The sequence below is a fragment of the Hippocampus bargibanti genome, linkage group LG07 (genome assembly GCF_051943395.1).
Source record: "Hippocampus bargibanti isolate YZ-2025 linkage group LG07, ASM5194339v1, whole genome shotgun sequence".
Classification (NCBI taxonomy): Eukaryota; Metazoa; Chordata; class Actinopteri; order Syngnathiformes; family Syngnathidae; genus Hippocampus; species Hippocampus bargibanti.
In genome coordinates this window covers 23,199,263-23,225,641 of record NC_142740.1, presented here as the reverse complement: position 1 = coordinate 23,225,641, position 26,379 = coordinate 23,199,263, and the positions used below count along the sequence as shown (strand labels likewise).

The window sequence follows — 26,379 nt, the reverse complement described above, 5'->3', positions numbered from 1 at the left end:
ATTGTGGCGAGATACTGTGTTAATGTATGTACATAGGCACAGTTACATGTATAGTAGGCAGTGTGTTTTGCGTTTTGAGAAAGAAAACCACATGGAAAATGTCTTGAAAGGCAAGTGAATTAAGAAAAAAAAACAATTGAGCTTCAGACAAAGTAGCACTGGTATAGGATAACACCAAAGCGAAAGTTGAAAACCTGGAACAGTTGCACTCCCTACCTGTGTCATCACCGATTACATGAGTGTCACGAGATATGCACAGACAACAGTGGCATCACACATTGTCCTCACACTGGTTTGGCGACACTGCAGTGACCTTATGGTGGTGGCAGAGCGTAACTGGTGCCAAAAATTGAATAAATACCGACGGTAGCAGGACCTGCTGGTCCTACTGCTCATGAGTTTCTTTTCCACCGTGTTATTAAAAAATGGAAAGGAATGTGAGAAATAAATAAATAAATATAATTTTACTTCAGGTAGCTGTGTGCTTCATCGATGCTAATATCTGCACCAGTATATTATATTTAAAGGACAACCGACGTCTCCGGACAAGTTGTGTCCATAATTTGTAAAATGGCTTCAAATGACTTCTACTGAGCGTATTTTAATACGATTCCACCGCATCTAGCTATATTTTACGTTTTAAGACTCGCTCTGAATATTCAGGAAGTCTTGTTTTTGAGTTGGTGACGAGTCTGTACGTGACGTCATGAAAGGACCGCCCCCTGACCATAAAAAAGACGCATTGTAGCGTCCTTCCATCACGTCATTGTATTTTGCTGTACATGTTTGGCCTGAGAACTGTGGTTGCACCCAAAAGCCGCCAGAAGAGGGGGTCCAAGCTCCATATAAGGTATTTATCAACCTGTGGAAGCGGAGGTGGCCACTGGAGGTCGCCATTTTGTGCCATTTTTTTCTGGGTGAGATTTTCCCCCAATGTTGCCTCAAACTGGCACATATAATTCTTTAATAGATTGCAAACATGTATGCTTTCTTCTTCAGAACTATTTGAATCATATTCATAACTGGATGTGTAACACGAAAGCATATTCTCCGAATCTGAAGCCATTGTTTTGATTCTCCAGCAATGCAAGACGTCTTGGCGTGACGTCATGAACTGGGGGCGGGACTTTCTGAAAATGCCCATTTCGCAGCTCAATTTTTTGCAGATTTTGGACACTTTAAGTCATTTTTATTGGTGTTTTGCATTTAAATAAAAATATCATACTGCGTGTTTTGGGTATTTTAGATGCTATAAAACGTTTTTCTGATGTCAGTTAAAAAACAAAAAAGTGACGTTGGTTGCCCTTGAAGGAATGTGAATTCAATGGAGCAGTTGAGATAGATTCCAAGCTAATGTCGTGACTCAAAATAGGATTAGCGTATCCACTCTTAAAAATATTTTCTGCTGTATGTATTCTGCTTTATAGTGTCGGATATAACCCTCATGTGTCCATCTTTGACACAAAACCGTTGTATGTGCAAGGTATGATTTTATGTCCATTCGATAATAGTTGGTTTTCAATCAAATGTGTTGCAATGCAGTGAAGTGGCATTTGCGTGAGAAAGTTAGGGGGAAATGTAGGGAATGGGATGCTTCTGGCAAGCCTGACTAGCCTCAGAGCAGGAATTAGGGACTGAGACTGGGCCAGTTATTCTGTTGATTGCCTACAGAAATCAATCAAGATTTGCTGGAGCAAACTAATTGAATTACACAAGTGGGTCTGGCAAAGGGGTGTACAATTGGCAAAGCTGCTGCAAAATAATAACAGGCTGGGCGGACTACAACTTGGAGCACTTTACTCAATTAATCACTCATGCTTCAACCCATTCAAAGTCTCTCTTCTGAGGAAAGAAATTTAATCTGTGATGTATGTTGCCCGTGTAGCACATTTGACAATAAAGTGGACATGGATATGACGTGAACATAAACATCTTTTTGACCCTATATTTCTTCTCTTGTCTCACTGTTCTACTTTTGGTCCACAATCTTTACATTGTTTGTTATTTCTGAAGCATTTTATTGAGACTCTGACTCACATAAAAGAAGTGATCCCAAACCATTGATCTGCAATATGTCACACATATGTCACATGACATATGTCATATGTCAGCAATATGTTACTGAGTTGCATATTAATTTGTGAGGGGGGCACAGATCATAAGTGCTGACATTGAATATTGCGCTCTTGTTCAAACCTGTCATTGCACATTTGTCCATAACCTTATGACTTGTTTCACTACTACAGTATTTTGAAGTTGAATCAATCTCATGGCTACAATTCTACAATCAAGTTAAAAACACTTATTCTTACCATTTGGTGGAAAATAGCAAAACATTGTGTCAAATGGTATGTGTTGGCAGCAAGCCTTTCAACACTTGGTTCTCAGAATGATCAGCTGTATTTTACTCAACTCTTTTGCTCGAGTGGTGCTCAACGGCCAGATAATGCTTCTTTGTTGGGCAGTTTCGCTGTCACTGCATGGGAATTATCTCAGACCTCAGTGGCCATTTTTCTCTTTGGAACAAAAATGACGATGTGCGCATGCTGCTTGATAAATATGGACAGCGGAGGTTACCGAGTGATCCACAGAGCTGGAATTGTGCTCATATGTTTTTGGGCACTTATACATTTTCAAATCTGTGTTGGATAGGGTGGAAAATAAAGCCAACATTGGACTGATTTTGAGCTGCCGGATATGTCGCAATCAAACGTAGAATCTTACAGGCGATTTTGAGTTTTCTTGACACATCACAGGCGTGTTGTGTGACATACTCTACAATTGGCTGGGAGGCGTCTGGCATTTTAGAATGTATGATCGCCTTGACACATGGTGTGACATGTCCTTCAATTAGTTCACCAGCATTGACCAATAGAAAGAAAGTTCTGATGAGACTGGATGTGGCATACAAACGGGATGTGCATGCAAACAATCATGAGGTGTACAATATATAAAAAGTGATTTGAAAACAAAAGAAGACATATTGGTAACTACACATAATATTTGAACTTGTAGTGTGACATATTGCCCAGTCCAAGACACAAAACGGTATTTATTTGGTTGTCTGATAGCATCACCATCTCGGGAGACAAAATGTGCGTAATTTGACAAGGCCGTTAGACAGGACAAAAAATCACATGACAGGGCATGAGATGAGGAGAGAGACAGGTTCCATACTAAGAGTGTTTTAAATAAATGATTGTGTGTCAAAGTAAGTCAAGATTTAGAAATGTTTCAAGGAAAATTATTCTAATTTCTGCAGTTAGGTCACTCCACAATAATGAGATTCAGAAGAGAGAATACTATCAAACCTGCTTACTTCTTTTTAGCCATAGGAGTGACCTCAACTGAACCACAATATGAGCGGAAGGCACAAGATGGCACATAAGGCACAAAAAAAATCAAAGTCCTGAAGCTATGTAATATTTTATCAGTGTTGTGCGCTGAAGCTTTGATACCGATCCAAGTTTCAAGGTGATCTGGCAGTATATTATGATAGTTGCAATGAACTGCAGTACTGAGATCAAGTACCAATATTATTCATGAGATGTGACTGTCCATTAGTACTAAAAGCTCCTTTGCCACTTTTGTGATGGCTGTTTTAAGACAGTGATCCACCTTGAATTCTAAAAAGAAGGGTTCACATGGATTACCAGAGGCTATGTGATCAAGATGCAAATGTAGCCTGACTTTACTCTATCCTGATGTGTCTGATGAAAGAAACACCCCCAACTTAGTAACCAAGCTGCTAAACATACTTTATGTTGGAGTATTGCCCAAACTGAGATGTTCCCAAAATTATGTATTTTTTTAATTGTGCAATTCAATGGAAACATAGAAGAGACAATTAACTGTATTACCTGACAACAAACTTTATTGACAACTGGTAGGTACTGGTGGTTGCAATAGCATGGGGTCCCCGCATGTGGTCCACCAAAGCAAATCATAGTCTAGAGTCTAGAGTCTAGACTCTAGACTCTAGAATTTTGGCACAAAAGATACAATTCCAACCTTACCTACAAATTATGACTCTTTCAACATGGGCCATATTTTCAAACAATACATCTACATTGGGATCCTCTGGAGTTTTCCCTGTAGAGTTTACTTTGGTCAGTGAGAAGAAGAGTTGTGACATGAAAAGCGTGTCTGCTTCACCGTGACAACATGCCTGCTTATGTTTATATCTGAAAACCAACAGTTTCTGGCTAAGTTACACATCTCTGGGCTGCAGCAACTTCTCAAACCCGCCCAACTTATCATTGTGCAACATTTATTTGATGTTTATTTTATTTTGGGGGATATTTTGCAAGCCCAAATGGGTTATCCATAGGACAAGACATCACAATGGCTGTGATGACACTGCTGCAGTGGATCCCGGGGCAATCCTTCTAGCAGTGCAGTTAGGCAAGGTAGACAAGGTTTGGAAAAAAGTGCATTAGCCTCTGTGGGGATTACTTCAAAGGGGAATAATTGTAGTTCATGGTTTGGATTTGAATTAGATCTATTGTGACACCAGTATTGAAACTTTTCTGACACACTTCAGAGGATTCCCTGTAGAAGCACAGAAATGAACCACAAGCTTCCGATGCTACTGGTCTTTCTTGTCAGTGCTCATGCTGTGAAAATATTTTAATGTGTCTGTGTGGATATATTTCTTCAATTATTTCAGACCTTTTTCTCCACCACTCTGCCAAACCCCTGACTGAGCAAAGCATGTGCTAAAAAATACAATAAAATGAAATCGATAATGAGCTATAGTATAGCAAAATGGTGAAAAACATACACGTCACAACTGGCCAATGCAGAGCAGAATGCAACCCCAGAAGCAAATAGTACATGGAAACATTTTACAGTCACAGACAAGCATATATACTATAATAAATAAAACACAATTACAAATAGAATACAATAAATACAATACAATTGATGACATTAACCGTTCTTCTGTAAGGATTTAACAGTATTTCAAATACCACATTGGTTCATATATTTTATATATGAACATGTATGTCCACAGAATACAGGTTAAGCAAAGGTATTTTCTTTTTTTTTCTTTTTTAATCACTTTATCTCAATTTTGACATTCCGGTTGAACAGATTTGACACAAACTTTTCACTTTTTTTGGGGGGGGCTGTTATTTATTTATTTATTTATTTATTTATTTATTGTTACAGTAAATGCAAGATCTTTGTACATAGAGGAAATGTAGGATTTGGTTGCATCACTAGTGATCACCAGCTAGCTCGTGTATATCAACTCCTGAGTCTGACAGAGAGGAATGGATTATACATAGACTAATGTTATCGCTCTGCTGCTCCCTGTTTTTACTGTATCTGCTCATTCTGTTCTCTATCACTCTCTGCCCAGCCTTTAAAATGTTAGTTCTTACTATATTTTGTTTTATTTTCTTACAAATAAATGTTTTTGTCTTTTAATTGTTACTGTGGTTTTGAATTGAATCTAATCTAAACAAATGCAATCAAAAATTGCATTTCAGAACATGAAAAGTAAATAGTAAAAACACATTTTGAGAACATTTGAATGTTCATTTTTTAGCTTTTTTTTCCCAGCACAACCGTCTCCATGTGTTCCAAAATGTTCCTGACTTGTAAGTGATCATCATCACTCCAATTCTGGCCTCCCTTGTAAATTTCAGATTTTATTTTCAGACACTTATTTACTATTATACAAATCAAATAACCCAAATGATGTTGCCAAACTTTAACTTCCTATGCACCTGCCTGTCCTATATGAATACGGTAAATTTTAGTTGATGGGCTCATTTGAATCGAACCCTGGTCTAATGCATCAAAGAACCAAAAGTTCCACGTGGAAACCTTTTGGTTTCTTCAACCATGGATGTCTAAGTATTGATGAAAACAAACAAACAAATAAATACGGATTTTCTTTTTTTAAATCAGTAACTAACTCATAATTGGGAATTTGGTATACAAACAAGGTCGGTGGGCGTCTTTAAAAATGTGCAACCTGGTGTTGATCTGCATTAACATGACTCTGGGTAGAGGTCAGCACTGAGTGTTATTCTAGTTTTGATTATAAAAGAGATGGAGAGGAGCACTTTGGATACAGTATACAGTATTGCAAAGTATTCTGGGTAGTGTCTGATACATTGAAGCTTCTAGAATCAACACTAATGAGGTGCGTTGCAGCATTTGTCAGGGAAGCCTGGGCTGCAATCTGTTTGCTGAACCAGCCAGAAACACTAATGATATCATCAAGACATACCGTCAACTGTGCTCCAATGCAGAATGATGTGAAATGCATTTTTGTAACCTCCCTCTCAGAGCGCTCCCTCTTTGGTTGTTTCTACATATTTGGTGGGTGGGGTTCATTTGTGCATTGTGGAAGGATAGAACCTTTAATAAGATAAGCGATAACTGGATTGTTATCAAACAATCCCCCTACAGATGTCACACTATTTAAATTGTAGGAATTTATAGGGACATTAAAATAAATCACCTATGGGTTACATGTTAACAAAAATTTAACTTGTTGTTGTACGTATAGTAACATAATACTGTAACATGTGCACACACACACACACACACACACACACACACACACACACACACACACACACACACACACACACACACACACACACACACACACACACACACACACACACACACACACACACACACACAAACACACACACACGGTTATTTTGGACATATATGATGTTCTGCAAATAATTTAGTTGAATAACTTTGAGTTTCCATCACAACCTCTAAAACTTTACTTTGTAACTTTTTTTACATTTGCAATGTTCCTTCTTCCTTTTACTTTTACCCCATCCAAATGCTACCAACAAGTTTGGCGTGACCGATTCAGCCTGCTAATGTATGTATTAAATTGTTTGCCTGTTTAATCTCAGTGTAACGGATCCCGGAAGGCTACGCGATTTGTCATACTGAACTGCATTAAGATTGCAGAGAGTAGAACGTTCCGATGAAATAGTCCAGTGCATTGCGAGATACCCCTGTTTTGGGAATTTTCTGACTTCTTTGTGCAAAAACAAAAAAACTCAACTAATCAAGATACTCCCTCCTTTTTCTCTTTTTCTGTCTGTCTCTTCCTTTCATTCTTCTTGTTTTTGCTGCATATTGTTGTTTCCAGGTGCTTTGCAGATTGAGAACAGCGAGGAGACAGACCAAGGAAAGTACGAGTGTGTGGCCTCTAATTTGGAAGGCGTTCGCTACTCGTCCCCAGCTAACCTTTATGTGCGAGGTAGGGAGAACACAAGTGTTGAACCCCCCCCCCCCCCCCCCCCCCCCCCCCCCAAAAAAAAAAAAAAAAAAGTGAAATGTCTGCACAGTCCTTTCTTTTTTGTTGAGCTTTACGAATAGTAATTACTTCCCTTCTAGCCATAGCCCTGTTTTATCCAACTCGTATAAATATTTTAGCACTGATAACATTGCCTACCCATTGTGTAAATGAATGTGCACGATAAAAGCCATTTGCAAAGTATATAGTCATTTGACCAACTGATGTTCTTCTATGTTATGATGTAACACTTCATTTTGTGTCTTCCAACGCCATGCCCAACTCGCTTGGAAGGAAATGCGTAGCACAAGAATCCGTATGTCTTTGCTTAATCGGTTGACAGACACTTCTTAACTGTAATTGTGCACCCAAACAAATGTTTGCCATTCTTTCAACATGTGGAAGTTGCTTAGTTATTTTTAAATTTCAGGTACTGGAGCAAAACGGTAAGTCTAGATTTTGATTGCGTGAAAGAGGGATTAGTCACTAGCAATCAAAATCTAAAAAAAAAGTCAGAATTGTCCATTAACGCAGTGAGTAGCATTGCTATGTAACATGTTGTCCTCTGGAGCATAATTCCATACAATTCCTTCATTCTGCTATATTCTATAATTGTATTTCTTTCTATTGTTTTCCTTTTTACATAGCCGCACACCCATTAGTCTTTTTGGTCAGCAAAGCTATGGAATAGAATCATTTGACCACTGATGCAAAAAGACAATGACTCCCTGTTTAGTGAGGTTTAATAAAATGAAGCAGATGCACTTTCACCATGTATAATTTATATGACACATTAAATAAAGATGCCATCGGTGTCTACTCAGTTCGTTCCTTTTGCTGTGTACCAAATAACTTTGTTCCCAATAAATAATTCACTAGTCTGACATTATAAATTGGGTCAGGGCTTTTTTTGTACTTACTGTTGCCATTGTCTCACCACAATCGGCAAAAATATGGTTAAATTAGAAAGCCGGCATTCAAAATATAACACTACAACGTTCACCATATATCATGCAATTAAAGACAAATTGCCATCAAGAGTCATTAATATTGCATACTAAGAATGGGAACACTTGGTGCAGCTTTGTGATTTCTGAGAACATATGTTGATTGGGCGACAACAACAACAAAAGCTTTCATTCAACTCATGCCGCTTCCACAAACGCTGGCATCAGTGCGCCTTCAGTCAAACGGAGTTCACAAGGGTCATAGTTATTCAGGTTCCCTCACTCTACTACATGTAATTCACTTGAATGGTGTCAACCTTTTGTCTGTTTTCAGTTCAATTTTGTCAAACAATTCCGATATGTGATGTTTACAATGTTTTCGTTCACAAATTGCACCTGAGATTAGCAGCTGTAGTTGAGATACAAATGGAAGCAGAAAATATCAGTCCCAAAATTCTTCCCCTGACACAATTATGTATTTTGATCTGTGCGACACAAGCCCATTGTCACGTTGCAATTGCCTCTGAGTAAACATACAGTCTCAAACTGCAGCTTCTAACTTTGGCCCAAGTGTGTCTATTTTATTTTCAATCGTTCATTAGTTTTTCCTTACTTTATATTCATTTAACTTCCTTCGCTAACAAAAGCAATAATTAGCCATCAGCGGAAGTTCTTTTTGTGGTCATGAGGAGATTTTTAATCTTGAAATTATGATACACGTAATCTTACTCCAGGAGTGGCTCACCATTTATTTTATTTTATTATTTACCTTAGCGACAACAATGAATGGTCTTGATTGTTTGGTCTATTTCTTAAACATGGTATTTAATCTAGGGGTGGGCAGGCAAGTGTTCTTTCAAAATTGGTGTCTCCGGTAGTAGGGACAGTATGGGGGAAAAAAATAACCGAGATGCAAGCAAAGGGAAATGTAGCTGCAGCTAAACACCTTGAGGTGGCTTTTTTTACTCTCTCTGTGTTTCCCCTATTTTTCTCTTCTCCTCATGTCATTGTGTTCTGCATCAACCCCTTTACATCCCTCAGAGCTTCGAGAAGGTTGGTGTGTTTTTTTTCTTTTTTACTTTAGTCAACCCACAATTGAGGGGGAAAAACATCTAAATGTTGAAAAAACTGTAGTTAAATTTGCCTGTTAAATTGCTCAATTCACTTAAAATTAAATAAAAGATAAATCAGTCAAATCAAAATGCTAAAGTGATTTGATAAAGCCTTTTATTCTACAAAGTATATTTCCAAGGAAGAAATGCTGAAATAAAACCTGATGAGTTCGGGTTTTTTACCTTTACGTTTGCATTGTGGCGCCTTTTCTCCTTTTGCATCCTCTGGTATTGCTTCTGCACAGAAAAGCCTTGCTCGCATGCGTTGTCATGGAAACCCAGCACATGAAAATAACAGAACATGTTGCATGATGGAAGAATGTAACTGCGCTTGCATGCCTGTCCAGAATCCCCTTGGCCGTATTGGTATTTTTTATGCTTTCTCTGTGTTGTCTTCCATTTTATCCTTTCCTTTGTTTTTTTTTCTCCATCAGTAAATTCCTTAAACATTCTTTTTGGCTTTCTCTTGGATTTCGTATTGATTTATGTTGTTTATGGTGTGTTATTTCTGTTTTCCTGTTTTCCTTTTTTGTTTAGTTTTTTCATTAGGATTCCATTTTGTTACTTTCTCTTTAAAGAAAATACCAATTACTGTTTTAATTCTTTGTATTTTCACAGATGTGAGTTTCCTTTTCCAAATGATGCTACTGTGCTTCTTGAATCATTGAAATGCATGCAAAATGCGGCATGAAAGTGAATAGACAGCCGGCGTTTCTGCTATCTCATTTAAAATTATCTTTGACTGGAAAAAAAAATCAAATAATCATAACTGTGGCTTGGCTGGGCATTATGATTTTTGCAATTGAGGCTATCCTGTGGTTCGATAGTGGTAAAATGTTTACATCACTTTCAAATGCAATATGTTTTATTCTTCCACAATGAATTGTAATTTATTTAATGAATTGTATTTTGTTTATTTTTATGAAAATGATAACACTGATAATAACACATGAGTTATAGCATGAATAGGAATAGAGAAACTATAAACATCCTCCAATTTTGTTGGTTCGATATCACAAATGTGTGATGGATATTTTTATTCGAAAACATTGATTTTGACTCATGTGATTGTTGCACTTGTGCAGTTCATTCACAAAACACACACAACAAAAGAAAAAACAGATTGAGGAATAATTTAATTTACAACAGATTATTTTCTTACAGACAGTGGCTTTTTGTAGGTGTTCAATTACCTTACATGTACCTTACAAATATTACGCGAAATATTTAGGAATATTTAGGAATACGAGCGGGTGGTAAATTGTATCCTCACAAATTACATGCAAAGCCTTTTTATTAAATTAAGCCCAAAGCCTTTTATGATTGTTCGAATTAAGAACTGTCGCTTGATGTGACCTCGCTCCCAAATCTAGCTGCTATTATGAGTTTCAATTTGACGACTTCTTGCCACCAATTAGCCGCAAATATTCATTTGCTTGGAAACAGTTATGTTATAACTGCCATCGCAAGGTCTGGCAAAATCCTACTCCTAATCCGAAAGAAAAAATAAAACTCGTGGCATGTCGTCACTATGAGTTTTAAATCAAAATGATCACACAGATGCAGAAAGACTGTGCGATTTGGTACGCATGTGCATGTCTGCCTTTTCATATCGGGTTGGGTGTCGATTTGCTCGCATGTTTTGCTATGTATCCTTGTGTGATGTTGGGAAAGAAAGCTAGATTACACCTTATGTTCTGAATTGCTAAATTAAATTGAAAGCCAGGCTTTTCGATTGGACGTTTGTCCCAACCCTCACAGACTCATGTTTTATTCTAAAATATATATGAATACTGTCCCAAAGCGAATGACAACTGACAGGGTTTCCTTGATTTAAAAAAAGTTGATGAGCCTGAAAATCTCCTAACATTGGATGCCAATGTAATGATTGTTGTCATAATTCATTTTGTCAAAATGTCCCTGTTAATGAGGTGCCCAAAACCCTCTTTCGCATCAGCACAGCCAAGGTATTGGTACAGCCCTACCCCCGCAGCGACTTTTTAAATGTTGTAGACTTGAACCAGAAAGTGTAACAAAAGTATCTCCATATGATGCCTGTATCCTCGTGCAGCAAAAGGGTGTAATCTCAGCTTCAAGGTGACACTAAAGGCTGCTCATTATTTTGGCTTCCCCATTCATTTCAGGGCAGTAAAATCTGCTCTACCAAAGTGGCCAATAATGTCCACCTGTTTTTTATTTTTTTATTTATTTTTATTTTTTTTTATTTTTGTGTGGGGGTCTCACAAATTCCTCTACAACACCACCCACTTTTAAACTTAGTGGAGTACTCTTGCGTTCTCTCTCAACTGATTTTCACCTCGTTCACTGTAAATCTTCTTGTCTTTCTCTCCACATTGGGGCTTGAAACAAGATAACGTATCAAAATAGAACAATATATTTGTTTTATTTTTTTCTCAATTCCAAATGGCCCGGCTGGGCTCATGGGCTCTGTGAATGAGAAGCCTGTCCAGGCCAATGGGATTGTTTTTTATTTTTCTTCTCATACCCTATTTTGCACCAGTTTGTATAGCTGTCAGAATTCACATGGTTTGGCGAACTGAATTTAGTTCTATTTCGCAAAGGAAAATGTTGCTTTTATCATGGTGGATGATTTCTCCACAGTTGAGCTACAGAATGTTCAGATATCAAGAGTGGAGAGGCAGCCTCATTCGCTCCCATTTGACTGACCTGAGCCAATGAGAGAGAAGCGCATGATCAGGCACTTTATGATCCCTGAAACTCGCCTGTCCGCAGAAAACGGACCACTTGTCCGATGTTGTGATTGCAATTGGAGACCAAATTAATGGAAACACAAAAATGAGCTGAAAAAAAGAATACTTGTATACACAACTGCATTCCAATACTACTGTATCTACGGAACTGTGCGGACTTGGTTCTTGTTGTGGTTTTGATCATTTTCATTTGTCACCCATGATTTTTCAGTTTGTCTGTCACGGTCCTTTTTTTGGGTAGTGATGGCATGCTTGGAAGGGCTTGGGCGTGACATTTTTGGATTGTACTAGTCACCTGGTGTGAGCCCAAGTGGATGGGGGCACACCTGTATGTCACTCTTGCCACACCCATGCATGTCTGTGTGATGAATGGGCTGCCCTTACACCTTTGTTTTCGAGGCACTGTTATTTATAAACTTTAATGCAAAGATACAGTCTAGATTCTGCCACCATCTGCTAATTTAACCCAACAATTTGAACAAATACATTTGAGCGAAAAAAACATTGAAAAGTGCTCCGGGACTCACACCGAGTCGGAAATACGTTCTATTGTTTTTTAAACAATTGTTATGTATTTATTTTTATGAAGTACATCTCAAATTCGGACTTTCTAATACGTCAGAAAATACATGTTTCATCAGTGTGAATTAGTGTCCATCATAGTAAATTTCGACACAGAAAAGAGAATAAAAGAAGGATTAACTGGATATTTTTTTAGCAACCACTATGTAACTCACTTAAAGGGCAACCGACACCATTTTTTTGTTTCCTAACTGACATCAGAAAAAGGTTTTATAGAATATAAAATACCCAAAACACGCAGGCTGATATTTTTAGTCAAATGCAAAACACCAATAAAAATGACTTAGTGTCCCATGACTGCTTCAAAATGACCTTGGAAATGGTGAGTTTCAGAAAGTACCGCCCCCTTGTTCGTGACGTCACGCCAGGATACTCCAGACACAAAACAATGGGATGGGATGGGATTTGCCTTTATTAGTCTCACAGTGGAGAAATTTACATTTCACAGCAGCAAAGTGATGAAAGGAATGAAAGTAGAAAAACGAAATACATGAGCTGCTGGAAAGGGAGCCACTCTCGCGGCGCCGTCTTGAAGTCAAAAGAACAAAAAAAAACGAAATAACAAATAATATGACAGCATAGACAAATCAAAGACACAGAGAGACATTCATTCTTCAGGACTTGCTGTACCCTCTTTGTGATGACATGAAGCAGTTCGAGATGAAAGAGGAGAGGATCAAAGTGTCTTTCCACCAGCGGATCAGGGACATCATGGTGGAATGTGCACGTCGACTTCAAGCTAAATGTTAAAAGCAAACACGCAGCTGTAGCATCCATTGACGAAAAGAGATTGTCTCACATCTCCTGTTCCACATAAATCTGCTTCAATTCCAAGCCGCAACAGTTCCACATACGCATCGGCGCTCTGCGCTGATGCTCCTTTCTTCTTATCGCGGGTTCCTCAAGCCATGCATGCATCCAGCCGCAGACTGTCGAACAGCACTGACCTTTCCGCTAAACAAAGCGGGGCTGTGAAGATGCTGCCCATTACAGGCGCAAAAAAGCACAACGGCCCCTTTGGTGTCCAGCGATGGCAGTTGAATGGCTCCGACATTCCTCACATTCAAAAACAGTACTGGCATATTCATGCTGCCGAAAAGGCGCAACCGCTCAGCACAGTCTCCTCCTTGATGAATGTCGTGGTCAAAAATGCTGAAAAATAATCTGTATCCGTTCCACACGATGCACAACAACACAAAGTGACAAAAGAAAACACAAAACAAGACAAAAACAACCAAAAAAAGCAAGGTTCGTGAGAGCACTTGCTGAGGCTGCCTACTCGGGCGCCATTTTGGACTTCAGAGAGTTCAGATTCAGAGAAGATGCCTTCTTGTTACTCATGCAGTTATAAAGCAAAAATGTTTGCAATCGATTAAAGAAGTCCTTCTGTATCAATTCGAGCCGTCTGGACTCCAATGTAGCTCTCAGAAAATAACAATATGGCGCACAAGCTCCGTTGGAAATGGGCTGATTTGTCTGCTGAGTATTGTGTCTACTTTTATTGACACTTTTATTGTGTCTGCGTTTATAAACAACGATTCACCATCGCGTTATGTTTTATTTTCCTTCTAAATTCGCCATCCAAACGGATGAACACGATGTTTTCAGACCAAACAAAGTACCCAGAATGCATTGTGTGTCGCTTTCTCGGTCAGGGGCGTTCCTAACGTGACGTCACATCAGGCATCGTCATCAACTCGGAAACATGACTTCCTGAATATTCAGCGTAAGTCTTAAAACGTAAAATATAGCTATATGCGGTGGAATCTTTGTAAAATACGCTCAGTAGAAGTCATTTGAAGTGATTTTACAAATTATGGACACAACTTGTCCAAAGGTGTCGGTTGTCCTTTAACATACCTGTTTTTAAATGAATTAAACCAATCTCATTCTAAGTGTGGTGAATGTTGTTTAACAACCTCAATGACAATCACTTCATTCCATTAGCGACAAACTAATTTGAAAATGCTCACGTCAGTGCAAAACAGTGCGATGCATTATTGTCTGGGAAATCTCAAAATGCCCCAATCTGCCATCACTAACTCCGTCTTTTGAAAATTTGAAATGGCTTCAGTAGGACATTTAATTTCCATCTCCATACCAAAATCAACCCCCACAACCTGAAAATACTTTGCTTTTGCACGCTTAGGTGCTATTGTTTGTTTAAGGCTGTCCTTACGCAGTTAACTCTTGCTTTGAAGCCCCAGTGTGGTAGACATTCAAACCCAATTAATGCCATGGTCTGTCCTTTGCTTTGATTGGAAATCACAATCTCCTCTTTCTATCTACCCACTGATGCCCTCACCCACCCCGTTTCGACTATAACCACGCTCAAACCCTCCGCGCACTAGTCTCCAATATGTCTGTATGTCCACCAGCGCTTGTCGATTTCTGTTTGTGTGCCATCTTGCTGCTCAACTTTCTTGTTTTGTTCCGCTCTGTCCCTTCTTTTCGGTCTTGACTTTATCCGCCTCAGCTTTTCATTGAATTCAGCCTTTTTTACCTGTACATTTGTACAAATTTCCGACCCTTTCTTTATCTGCATCCCAACAAACATGCAGACATGAAGTAGTTAGAAGGTTGCTAATGTACGAGAATCACATCACAATTAACTTTATTTGTTTGTTTCATTTTGATTTTCTAGTCCTAAATTAGTTGGCTTTCTCTTCAAATCCTCTTTAAATATTAATTTGGTGATGTACCAAAAATGAACTCTGTAGCGATGCAGAATAAGCTTGCTGAACCACCGTGCAATGCTAATCCTCCTCCATGTTCAAATATTTTAGGAATGGTCCAAACTTACTTGCTCCTAATAAAGAGCAATATCAAAAGGGAATCATCTCACCTCATGAGCATTAGCATTCCCATGTTGTCCCTACGTCGAGTGTTTTTTGGGATGCCTATCATTTATTTTATTCAACTCTTTCATACAACAGACCTCAAATACCACTAAACTACAAGCAGCTTATATGTGTAGCATCTACACCAACACATCTTGTATCATATGCATCAGAGATCATCCTTCATTCATTTGCTTCTTCATTGCAGCTCCTGTCATCGCTGTTTTCCTTGTTTCGTGCTGCTCGTTCTCATCCTGCCCTTCTTCATCAACATTTCCCTGTCAACTTTCTCCCTCCTTCTCTGGATTTCTACTCCCTGTGGATCCATTTTTGTTTCTTGACTCCAACACTAATAAAATGTATTGCAGCAACAACTCTCATTTTTGATACATACTTGCAGGCACACACCTTGATACTTTGATTTTTTTGTTAACTGGGGCTGTGATGTGACAATGTGCCAACATCACATCCTGTCACATTAGCTGAAGAGAAAAAAAAAACGTTTTCATACTCTTGAAGTGGGTAACTCCCCCCCTTCCCCTTCTCCGAACCTCCCAATATTTTTCTCTTCCTCTGTTAACTCTTTGCTTTTCTGTTCCCTTTCGTTCTATCTACTTCCCTCGTGCTTTGTCCTCTATCTTGTACCTCTTCCTTGCTCTCCAATCGTCTTCTGTCTGGGCATGCTAGCGACCCTTTAGTTATATTCCTCGATGCATTTTATCTCAATTTTTATATCTGGTTTTGTTATCATTTATCCTTAATTTACCTCAATCTATTTATGCATGCTGTCTGTGAAACTGATAGCTGCATCTATCAATGGAACCGTGTCAGATCTTAATAAGGCTTTGTCCAGTGGATCTACCCTAAACCACAAAAATCTGATTAAAGTTTCTCATCTTTAAGGTTTCGAGTTAGATGTATGCGACAAGTGACAATCAGTGCTCGAATGTTTTTAGATCCCCAGACCCCAGTAACCCTACACTTCCTGTGCTATGGGAGAAGCCTCTAATGGCTGACTTCCTCTGTGGCAGAGTGCCTGAATGGCAGGAAGTACCAGGTTGCCATGATGGCCTTACTGATAGTACTATCATATGGCCTATTTCGTTCCACTTTGATAGGCTGCGATCAGACTAGGCTCTACTTGGTTTTGAACAGCAGTTCAGCTCCAAAGATGAGAAACTCGTAATAGATTTTTGTGTCTATAATTGTGCTGTGATGGGTCAACTATTGGTCATTGGAACCTTGTTGCTATGAATCGTTGCTTTCTTGTTAATCTATCTTGTTGTTGAAGCAGTTTTGTTAGTTTAGTTCATTCTTCTTATTTGTATATTTTTCAGTCCATTTAGTTTGTGTTTTGTTCCCATTATAACGTTAACCTTTTTTTGTGTTCAAAACTTCCACGAGAAGGGTCCATTTTCATCGACCTATGTTGTTGCCTGTCTTTCTCCTTTGACTATCTTTGCCCTCTTTGTCATTCTCCCCCCTCCTCATGCCTTCTCCCAGTACGACGGGTGCCGCCTCGCTTCTCCATTCCACCAACGAGCCAGGAAATTATGCCTGGTGGGAGTGTGAACATAACTTGTGTGGCCGTTGGGTCCCCCATGCCTTATGTCAAATGGATGTTAAATTCAGAGGACTTGACGCCAGAGGATGAGATGCCTGTGGGCAGGAATGTTCTTGAACTGAGCAGCATCCGTGAGTCCGCCAACTACACCTGTGTGGCCATGAGCAGCCTTGGCATCATAGAAGCGGTGGCGCAGATCACTGTCAAATGTAAGAGATCACAACATTTATTGAGAGGGAACATCAGATGTTCATAAACAATGTACATTGTCACAAAATGCACTTTTTGGGGGTCGTAATTTGATTTTGTTTTTTATTTTTTATTCTATCCTGATATATTTAAAATTACCCATTAATCTCAAATAACCTTTTGTTTTGTCATGACAGCTCTCCCGAAGCCTCCCGGTACTCCTGTGGTTACTGAAACCACTGCCACCAGTGTGACCATCACCTGGGACTCCGGCAACCCTGACCCAGTCACCTACTATATCATTCAGTATCGTGCTAAATCCCCAGAGAGCAAGTATGAGACGGTGGATGACATTACCACGACACGTTATAGCATTGGCGGCCTTTACCCCAACACAGAGTATGAAATTCGAGTTTCAGCTGTCAACACAATTGGCCAGGGTCCTCCCAGTGAACCGGTGGAAACCAGAACTGGTGAACAAGCCCCTGCCAGTCCACCTCGTAATATTCAGGCCCAGATTATATCCCAAAACACCATGATGGTACGCTGGGAAGACCCCGAGGAACCAAATGGGCAGATTAAGGGCTATCGAGTTTATTACACCATGGATGACTCTCAGCCAATGAGCCTCTGGCAGATTCATAATGTCCAGGACAGTATCATCACCACAATTCAGAGCTTGGTTCCTCAAGAGACTTATACCATCAAAGTCCTAGCCTTTACTTCAGTGGGTGATGGACCCTTTTCAGAGCCAATCCATGTCAAAGTGCTGCAAGGAGGTAAGAAAACAAAATACAGTTTTACTAACTTGCTAACCCGCGGTTAAATATAGTATACGGTATAGATTTAATGCTGCTGTATGTTTCAATACATTTTGGATCCCTATCAGCATTCCAAATGATCGTTGGGACACCCCATCAATTGCTGAGTGAATGTAAATTGCGGCAACAGTCTAAACCCAGCACACATTAATTACCACTTAGTCCTTCGTAAATGCTGTTTCAGTCAAAGGCAGCACGGTGCTCGACTGGTGAGTACACTGGCCTCACAGTGCTAAAGTGCAGGGTTTGATTCCGACTCTGGCCTTCCTGTGTGGAATCTGCAGACTCTCAGGTTGGCGTTTCCAAGGGTACTCCGGTTTTCACCCACATTCCAAAAACCTGCACAACAAGTTATTGGAACACTCTAAATTGTCCTTGGGAGTTACTGTGAAATGTTCTTTGTCTATGTGTTCCTTGCAATTGGCTAGAAACCACTTAAAGGACAACCAACGTCTCCGGACAAGATGTGTCCATAATTTGTAAAATGGCTTCAAATGACTTCTACTGAGCGTATTTTACAAAGATTCCACCGCATATAGCTATATTTTACGTTTTAAGACTCACTCTGAATATTCCGGAAGTCTTGTTTTTGAGTTGGTGACGAACTGAAGGAACGCCCCTCAGCGAGAAAGGACATACCTTGCATCACCTCAATGCATTTTGCAATACTTTGTTTGGTCTGAAAACTTCGTGTTGATCCGTGTTTTTGGCGAAATTACAAGGAAAACACATAAATAACGCGATGGTGAGTCCTTGTGTGTGGCACCGAGCATCTATTTGATATTCACTGACAAGAATTGTAAGTAATTAATCAGCCTCTTTCCACAGAGCTTTCCACGGAGCTTTGTCTCCCTCTTCTGCCTCTTTTCGGTGCTACATTTCCCCACCCAGATGACACACATTCGGTGCTACATTTCCCCCCTCAAAATGACACGGAATAAATTCTTTAATCGATTGCAAACATGTATGCTTTCTTCTTCAGAACTATTTGAATCATATTCATAACTGGATGAGTAACAAGAAAGCATATTCTCAGAATCTGAAGCCATTGTTTTGATTTTCGAGCAAGGCAAGACGTCTTGCCGTGACACCACGAAAATGGGGGCGGGACCTTCTGAAACTGGCCACTTCCGGTTTCAAATTGAAGTACTTTTTAGACACTTTAAGTCATTTTTATTTGTGTTTTGCATTTGACTAAAAATATCATACTGGGTGTTTTGGGTATTTTAGATGCAATAAAACATTTTTCTGATGTCAGTTAGGAAACAAAAAAGTGACGTTGGTTGTCCTTAAAGGGTATATCCCGCCTCCTGCCCGAAAACAGCTGGAATAGGCTCCAGCACGGCCATGACTCTTGTGCAGATAAACTCATTAGAAAATGCATGGGTGAATGATAGGAAGCACCGAAATTGGACATTGGTCGACTTACTACACAGAAATGGTGTTCTGTCTTGAGGTGATTAACATATCTACATTTAAATAGCATGAAATAAAAGATGAACTACAGAAATATTGTCTGATACTCATCTTTTGATCTTAAGCTCAAATATATTTACTATACACCAAAAACAACAGAACTGGTATTGCTGTCCCAACACTTTTGGAGGGAACTGAATGTACAACATGGGAATAGTGAAAATGCAGTGTGGGTATTTTTTTTTCAGTATTTCCCCTCACAGTATTCATAAAATGCAGATGAACATGAAAACCTTTTGTATGAAAAATAGAATGAATGGAGGGGTTGAAAGGCTCAAAAAAAGTTTGAATATTAAAAACATCTGAACAAATAAATCGGCCAATATGCCAATCTGTGAAATTATCGCTGTCACAAAAAAAATCTTTTTTGGATAACAGTCAACTTCACATCATTGTTTTCCCACTTTTGACAAAGGCTTCTACACATTAGTTTTGAATAAGCCAGACTTCACATTTTAACACTATTCTAACTCCTTAGCCATGTGGATGCGCTTCGGAAGAAGTTATGCTAAGGTTACCAGACATATTTAAATGTGCACAATACATTTATTCAAAACATACTTCACTCGCAATTTAAATAATGAAACTAAATGTGATCTCAGCTTGATAGCATTCCTTATTATTGGACGATGTTTTTGCAGTTCCTGGCCAGCCATCCAAATTTCAAGTTGGAGATGTGTCAGATACCAGCATTGAACTGACCTGGGAACCAGCCTTTGACAAAGAAGGGATTATAAATTATGAACTTCGCTACACAGAGGGGAGTTTTGGTTCTCAGGTAAGCATTTAATTGATGCAAGAAATAATATGTACATATTTCATCATTGATGATGATTCTACTGATGTTGATGGTGATGATGGAGACAACAAATTTTCTCATTGACCATAGATCAAGAAAACCTTTGGACCTACATCCTCATACATAGTGGAAGGTCTCCGGCCAAACACAGAGTATCACTTCTCCCTTGCAGCAATCTCCAACAAGGGCATTGGAGCATTCACCAACGACATGTCACAGAAGACCCTGCAAGCCAGTATGTAACTTTTTTTTCTTCATTTTTTCTCATCTAATCTTTGCTTGCTAACGCAAATATTTGTCTTTATGGAAAAAACAGCAATGTCAAAGCATTGTAAATGTTCTTTTCTCGGGTGTTGAATTCTACATCAACTTTGCTGTTTTCTTCTTACACATAATAGGATTCAGAGCTGATATGTATGGATTTATATTTTTGAAATTTGACTTGTTCCACCGTCGTGTGCATTTACACGTCCTGTAAATTAGCAATAGATTCATTGGGATAAATTTTGACTTTAGACTGAGTGTTTTCCAGTGTGCATGACCTTTATGGTTGACAATGCTGTGGTTCCAGATGCAGGGGAATCTGCTCAACATTTAATCAGACTATGTGCCGGTCCTGTTACTATTTTTTTTTCTTTTCTTTACCTTTGATTTTCTTTTGAAATGAGCAAGTGCACTTTAATTCATACCACAAAGACACAAAAATGTCAACTGTGTTCAAAATCCACCAAGGTTCTCTTATGAACTGAGACAAAATTGGGAATGATTTCTGGGAGCTTAGTCTCCAAAGGGAAAAAAAATGTCATCGAAATGTATTCCTTTATTTCCATCCACAATGAGAAGAGAAAAATAACTACTAAAATAGAGGTGTTTGTTCATATAGAAAATTTATATTTAATGTGTTATAATGTAATGGCTGATTTCTCTAAATGCTAAGCCATCTCAATTGAAAACATACACTTTTTTTAATATTTGAGTTGGATTTTATTTCTAATTTGATCAGATTTAACCATGTGTTTCTTTGTTATTTTTTCCCTGCACATTATTTTCAGGAATATTGTACCCCAATTTAAAATGTGAATATATGAACACCTCCCATCCTTAACCAGTGAAACACATAACATCCTGATACAGTGATGACTCTACTTACAAAATTATTTTTTCTGAAAGAAATGTCTTAACTACAAAATGTAAGTTGATGCGTTTTTCCAAGTAAAGTTGTTCCACCAGCGCAAAATTCTGGCATAAATGTTTCATAAAGCGTATTAATCTATCCAAGTATGTCACAAATACATGTAAAAGATTATTATTGCACAGTAAATGAGTTTAGCATAGTGTAAAAAAATGAATAAAACTGTCATTACATTGTAAGCACATCTTCATTTCTTAAGTTACTTTTGTCCATGTCCTCCCTCAGAAATTGTGTTTTCCAATCATATTGTAATATTTTTTGTCCGTTTTACAAATCATTTGAAAATATACAAGGCAAACATCAGAATCGCCTGACTCATAAACACTTTTTCGTTGTGATTCACATTTACGTAAAACTCTTCGAACACCTCATGATCCAAGGAGTAAATGTCAAGGACGCTGCATCCACACACATCCACCTACACCCATAGGAAACATCCGGTAGAATACCTCTTCGTCAAAGGTATTCCAGGATCAGAAATAGCCAATGGTGGAGCAGCTATAAGTATGTTGCGTTCAGGAAAGTCGGCGCTGTGACTACCAGCCCACATCTTTATTTTTACCTTTGATATCTTGAAATTAGTTTCATGACAAGAGGCAATATTTTCCTATTGAGATGTTTCATATGAAGAGACATTTGTAAGTAGAGCTAGCACTCTATGTCTGTTATGTCATAATAAACACACACACATTTCACTTTTACAATGGCAAGTTATATCTTGGGTTTCAGTCAAATGACTCCTGGCCATTTTTTAATGTAGCTACCAACGCCCACTTCCCACTTAAACTGCCTCTCTCATCCAATTCTAGCATCATTTATGATGCTAAAATTACCGGTGAATAGGAGAGCCATGGTGAAGGAGAAGCTTGCTTTTAACACATTTTCTGTTTCAACCAGTGCAACTTGTTGGCTGCCCCACACTCAAAAATCTGGGCACCGGAACTTTGAAGCTACCACCTCACTGTTCTTTTTTGGTTGTTTTGTTTGTTTTTGTTTTGTTATTTTTTTCTGAGCAGCAGAGTTACACTGACAGTGCAGCTTCAGGAGGAGAGCGGCAGTTGCATGTGACACTCACTCCTACCGCAAGGGGTGCTCTTATGAAACTATCATTGCATTGTTCTAGGCATGAAAATCTACTTTGTGTCCAGCTCCATTAATCACTTGGTGTTTCTTGGGTGTCTTTGTGTCCATCTTTGCCTGTCACTGTTTGCTATTTCCTTACCTGTATTTAGTCTTGAGATGAAGCACGACCACATTCAACTGGATACACGCTCCATCATACATCGGCTTATTCAATACCCTTCATCCCCCTCCCCTTTCTGTTTTTTTCCACTTGTTCCACTCTAAAAATAACCACAACTTTCCTTGGAATGGCCTTGCTAACATTGCATCCCCTCCTTTGTATTTTGGGTCTTTTCAAAAAGTTTTTGAGTTTATACTTTTGGTTACTTTCTGTTAATTTATGGGTTATTCAAATGGATATGAGTTTGACACTGTGTCAAACTGTAGCTTGCTGCTGTTTCCTTTTTTTCTTTTTTTTTCTTAGGCCTACCACGGCCATTTGCAAGCATAGTGCCAGATAGAGTACACGCTGAAAATGCACCATACCATGGTCCAAACCATAATTTTAAAAATGAGGTTTCTCCACGATACATGCTTACAGTGGATAGAAAGGATAACCAGAATGTCCATGGGAGTGTCGGTCCATATTTGAACGCATGTTTCCCACCTATATTTGCATATCAGTGCTTTTTTCTTTCTTTCTAGTTCTCCTCTCTACTTTTTCTATCCATTCTACTACTATGACTCTGCGTTTTGCCTGTGAACTCTCTCCGGAAATATTGTTAAAGGGGCGAATGTGGGAGCCAATACTCAGCTCTCAATGGATTCCCGTTGGGATCTTACTGTGTAGGTCAGAGCAAACACGGTCTCAATCAGAACAAAAAAAAAAATATCAGTGACAACTCATTAAATCTTTTGGATGTCAGAAGGTAAGTGACTTTGTGGTTGTTGGGATTAATTCTGCCTTCTCGAAAACCTCAGAGATAACTGGATGTTATTTTACTATTATGACCTAACGTTTTAGTAGTAATTTGCTAGTAAATTAAATCGTATTGCTGCTAATTTCTGATATCACTGCTAATTGGCTTCCCATTGATGTCAGAAATGGTATATATATATATATATGTGTGTGTGTGTGTGTGTGTGTGTGTGTGTGTGTGTGTGTGTGTGTGTGTGTGTGTGTGTATAAGATAAAGACAGGCAAGTCAAATGTATATGTAATTTGAAAACAAAATAAATATACAAAAAAAAACAAAAGAATGTGTATGCTCAATACTGCAGCATCACCCAATTCTATTGTTCTGGGGACCACTTTGTCGATAATATGCAGTTGTAAATAAAATTATTATTTGTCTTTTCACCTTTCAATTTAACATATCCTCTTTGGGCTTCTTGTTTGTTTGATGGTGAATAAACTAGATCCATTATTACTGAGAAAAGTGGCCCTCGTTCAAAAGCAGCAGGGCCTCTTGGGTTCAGGTGTCATCGTCTGTTCAGATCCTGAGCCCATTTGTTATGACAGTGTTCAGACGAGGCTGGATCGGGTCCACAATTGGAGAAGTGGGCAGGCTCCCAGCCCCCCCTCGTGCTCTTACGCAGTTTAAAGACATGGTAATAGGGCATGAGTTGGATCGTGGGAGTCGGTGTTAGCAGGCTGCAGGGCCACAAAGTCACAGATAGGAATCCCATTTCATAGCTTCAGAATTAATTTCATGCCTTTCTATATGATCTCTGACCCATCCCCTTGGATTGTTAGGCTTCATTTGCAAAGATTACCGCGGAACTGCCAGTGGCCAGTCAAGCTGTGTCTCTCAAATTAAAACGGTGGATTCTAAATCCTCCATATTTAGCCAAACAAGCCGTTTAGCCTTTCCACTTACTGTAATTACGAGAGGGTTTTAGACCTATTGGAGCATTTGTTTAAAGTGAAGCATGGACATTTGGAATCAAGGAAGATTAATTTTAGAATGTTGCCCAAATGTGACCATCCTGCACATTGACACTGCTGATGAGAACACATTTCCCATGCAGGCTGTGAGATGTCCTTTTTTGTTGATTACAAATGCTTTGGTTATTAGTGATGCATCAAATGCTGGCCAGTGCAGCTCAAGTTTTTATCTTGATTTAGACTATGAAAATGGAGCCAGTTTCAGCCTGAATCTGAATGTGCCAACTCAAATTTCAATTGGCCCGATGTCAAATCACTTTGTCTGACAAATTGAGTTTGATGGTATTTCAAGTTCAGAATTGATTTTCCAAACTCCGTCAAACTTCAATGGAAGATACTCATTTGCCAACCTGCGTTCACATACTGCTAAGGCAGCTTTCTTCTTGACTCTTTTGGACAGTAAACCACTATTTGAAATGTATGGTACCAGCATCTACAGTTCTAAGGTGAAATAACCATAACACAAACGCTAGCTGTTAGCATTAAGTTTGTGCAGACACTGCACATTATTTGACATGGAACATCTGGAGAACTTTCAAAAGATTCCCAAGTGAAGCATTAGTGGAGGTTCTTGTATAGTTCTCGAATCTATAATCCTACTGCTGGTCTTGTTCATGGGTAATGCACTTTATTAAAGCTCTGCCACATCCAGTCTTAAACCGTCATCCGACTGGCCTGTGCACAGAGATAGCTTGCGCTCCCTCACATTCACAGCCTCTTTACCTTATCACAAAGACTGAGGACTGAGCAATCATTGTTGACGTGCGTAGTTCTGCAAATGCAACAAAAGTGGTGGAAATAAGTTGAAAGGCTCCAAATCCTGCAAGACCGAAATGAAATAAGCCAATTGGACACAGAGAAAGGATTGCGAGGTCTTGACCTATTTGTTGTGTACCACGAGGCTCTCTCTGATTGACCAAAATCTCTGGTTGTTATTTCATGCATTTGTTAATGGAGTTGGTTTGTTAAAGTGAAAATGAGGTCAGATACAATATCATTAACCTTGAATGATTCCATACATACAGTATAAATTACAATCAGGACGAATGATTTCTCTTTTGTCCTGTTCAAGTCCACTAACATAACAGCTTCATCAAGTTTTATTGGGACATTTTATGAAATGGGATTCATTTAAACAATAAACAAATAAGGGTTTTTTTGTGTTGTGCGCCTGCACCCTCAACACGACAAGCCTCCCCTCTCACAGTCTTGTGGACCCTCCAGCCCAAAAACACAAGTACTAAGCAGCCCTGCCTAGAGCAAAAAGCGGAACTTCTAGAGCTCTTAAATTGATGTTCACATCACTCCAAATTTAAGATTCTGTACATGACTAAAACACTTGGATGTTTGTCCCTCTAAGCGGCTCGAATGAAGGGAAGCACTTGCTGTAGTCCAGGGCTGGTGGTAAGAAAGTCGTTGAAATATAGTGTTTATTGGAGCCAGGTACGTATGATGCAGACATTGTTATTATTTCATCTTGTCCCCCCTTTTTTTGTTTTTGTCTGGTTGTGGAGTATTCTACATCCCATGAATTCCATTGAGTTCCTATTTTTTTGAGTCACATGGGTTACATATATTATGTCCCAGTGTCCCTCTTACATTCATGATTTATTCCATTTGAGTTTCTTTATGTGGAATGACTTCTACTGGTATTTATTTTGTGTATTGGCAGTTGTACGATTGTTTTTCATTCAATGTAATAATGAAAAGTGCTCAGTATAGTGATGGGAGCGCTGAATGGTTATACATACCACTAGAGGTAACAAATTGTCCTTCCCTGCAGATAATCCCAGATAAAAAAAATTAAAATTATCACTGCAAGGCATG

General features: G+C 38.9%; 1 protein-coding gene across 4 annotated transcripts in view; it reads left to right on the top strand.

The window, feature by feature from the left end:
• ptprsa (protein tyrosine phosphatase receptor type Sa) overlaps positions 1-26,379 on the top strand; it is a 241,764-nt gene that overhangs the window by 157,795 nt on the left and 57,590 nt on the right. For all 4 annotated transcript variants that reach the window (XM_089001604.1, XM_089001603.1, XM_089001605.1 and 1 more), the window contains 5 exons: positions 7,142-7,252; positions 17,005-17,274; positions 17,452-18,033; positions 20,193-20,329; positions 20,441-20,585. In XM_089001604.1, coding sequence (XP_088857730.1) covers positions 7,142-7,252; positions 17,005-17,274; positions 17,452-18,033; positions 20,193-20,329; positions 20,441-20,585 — 1,245 coding nt within the window. The remainder of the gene's footprint in view (positions 1-7,141; positions 7,253-17,004; positions 17,275-17,451; positions 18,034-20,192; positions 20,330-20,440; positions 20,586-26,379) is intronic.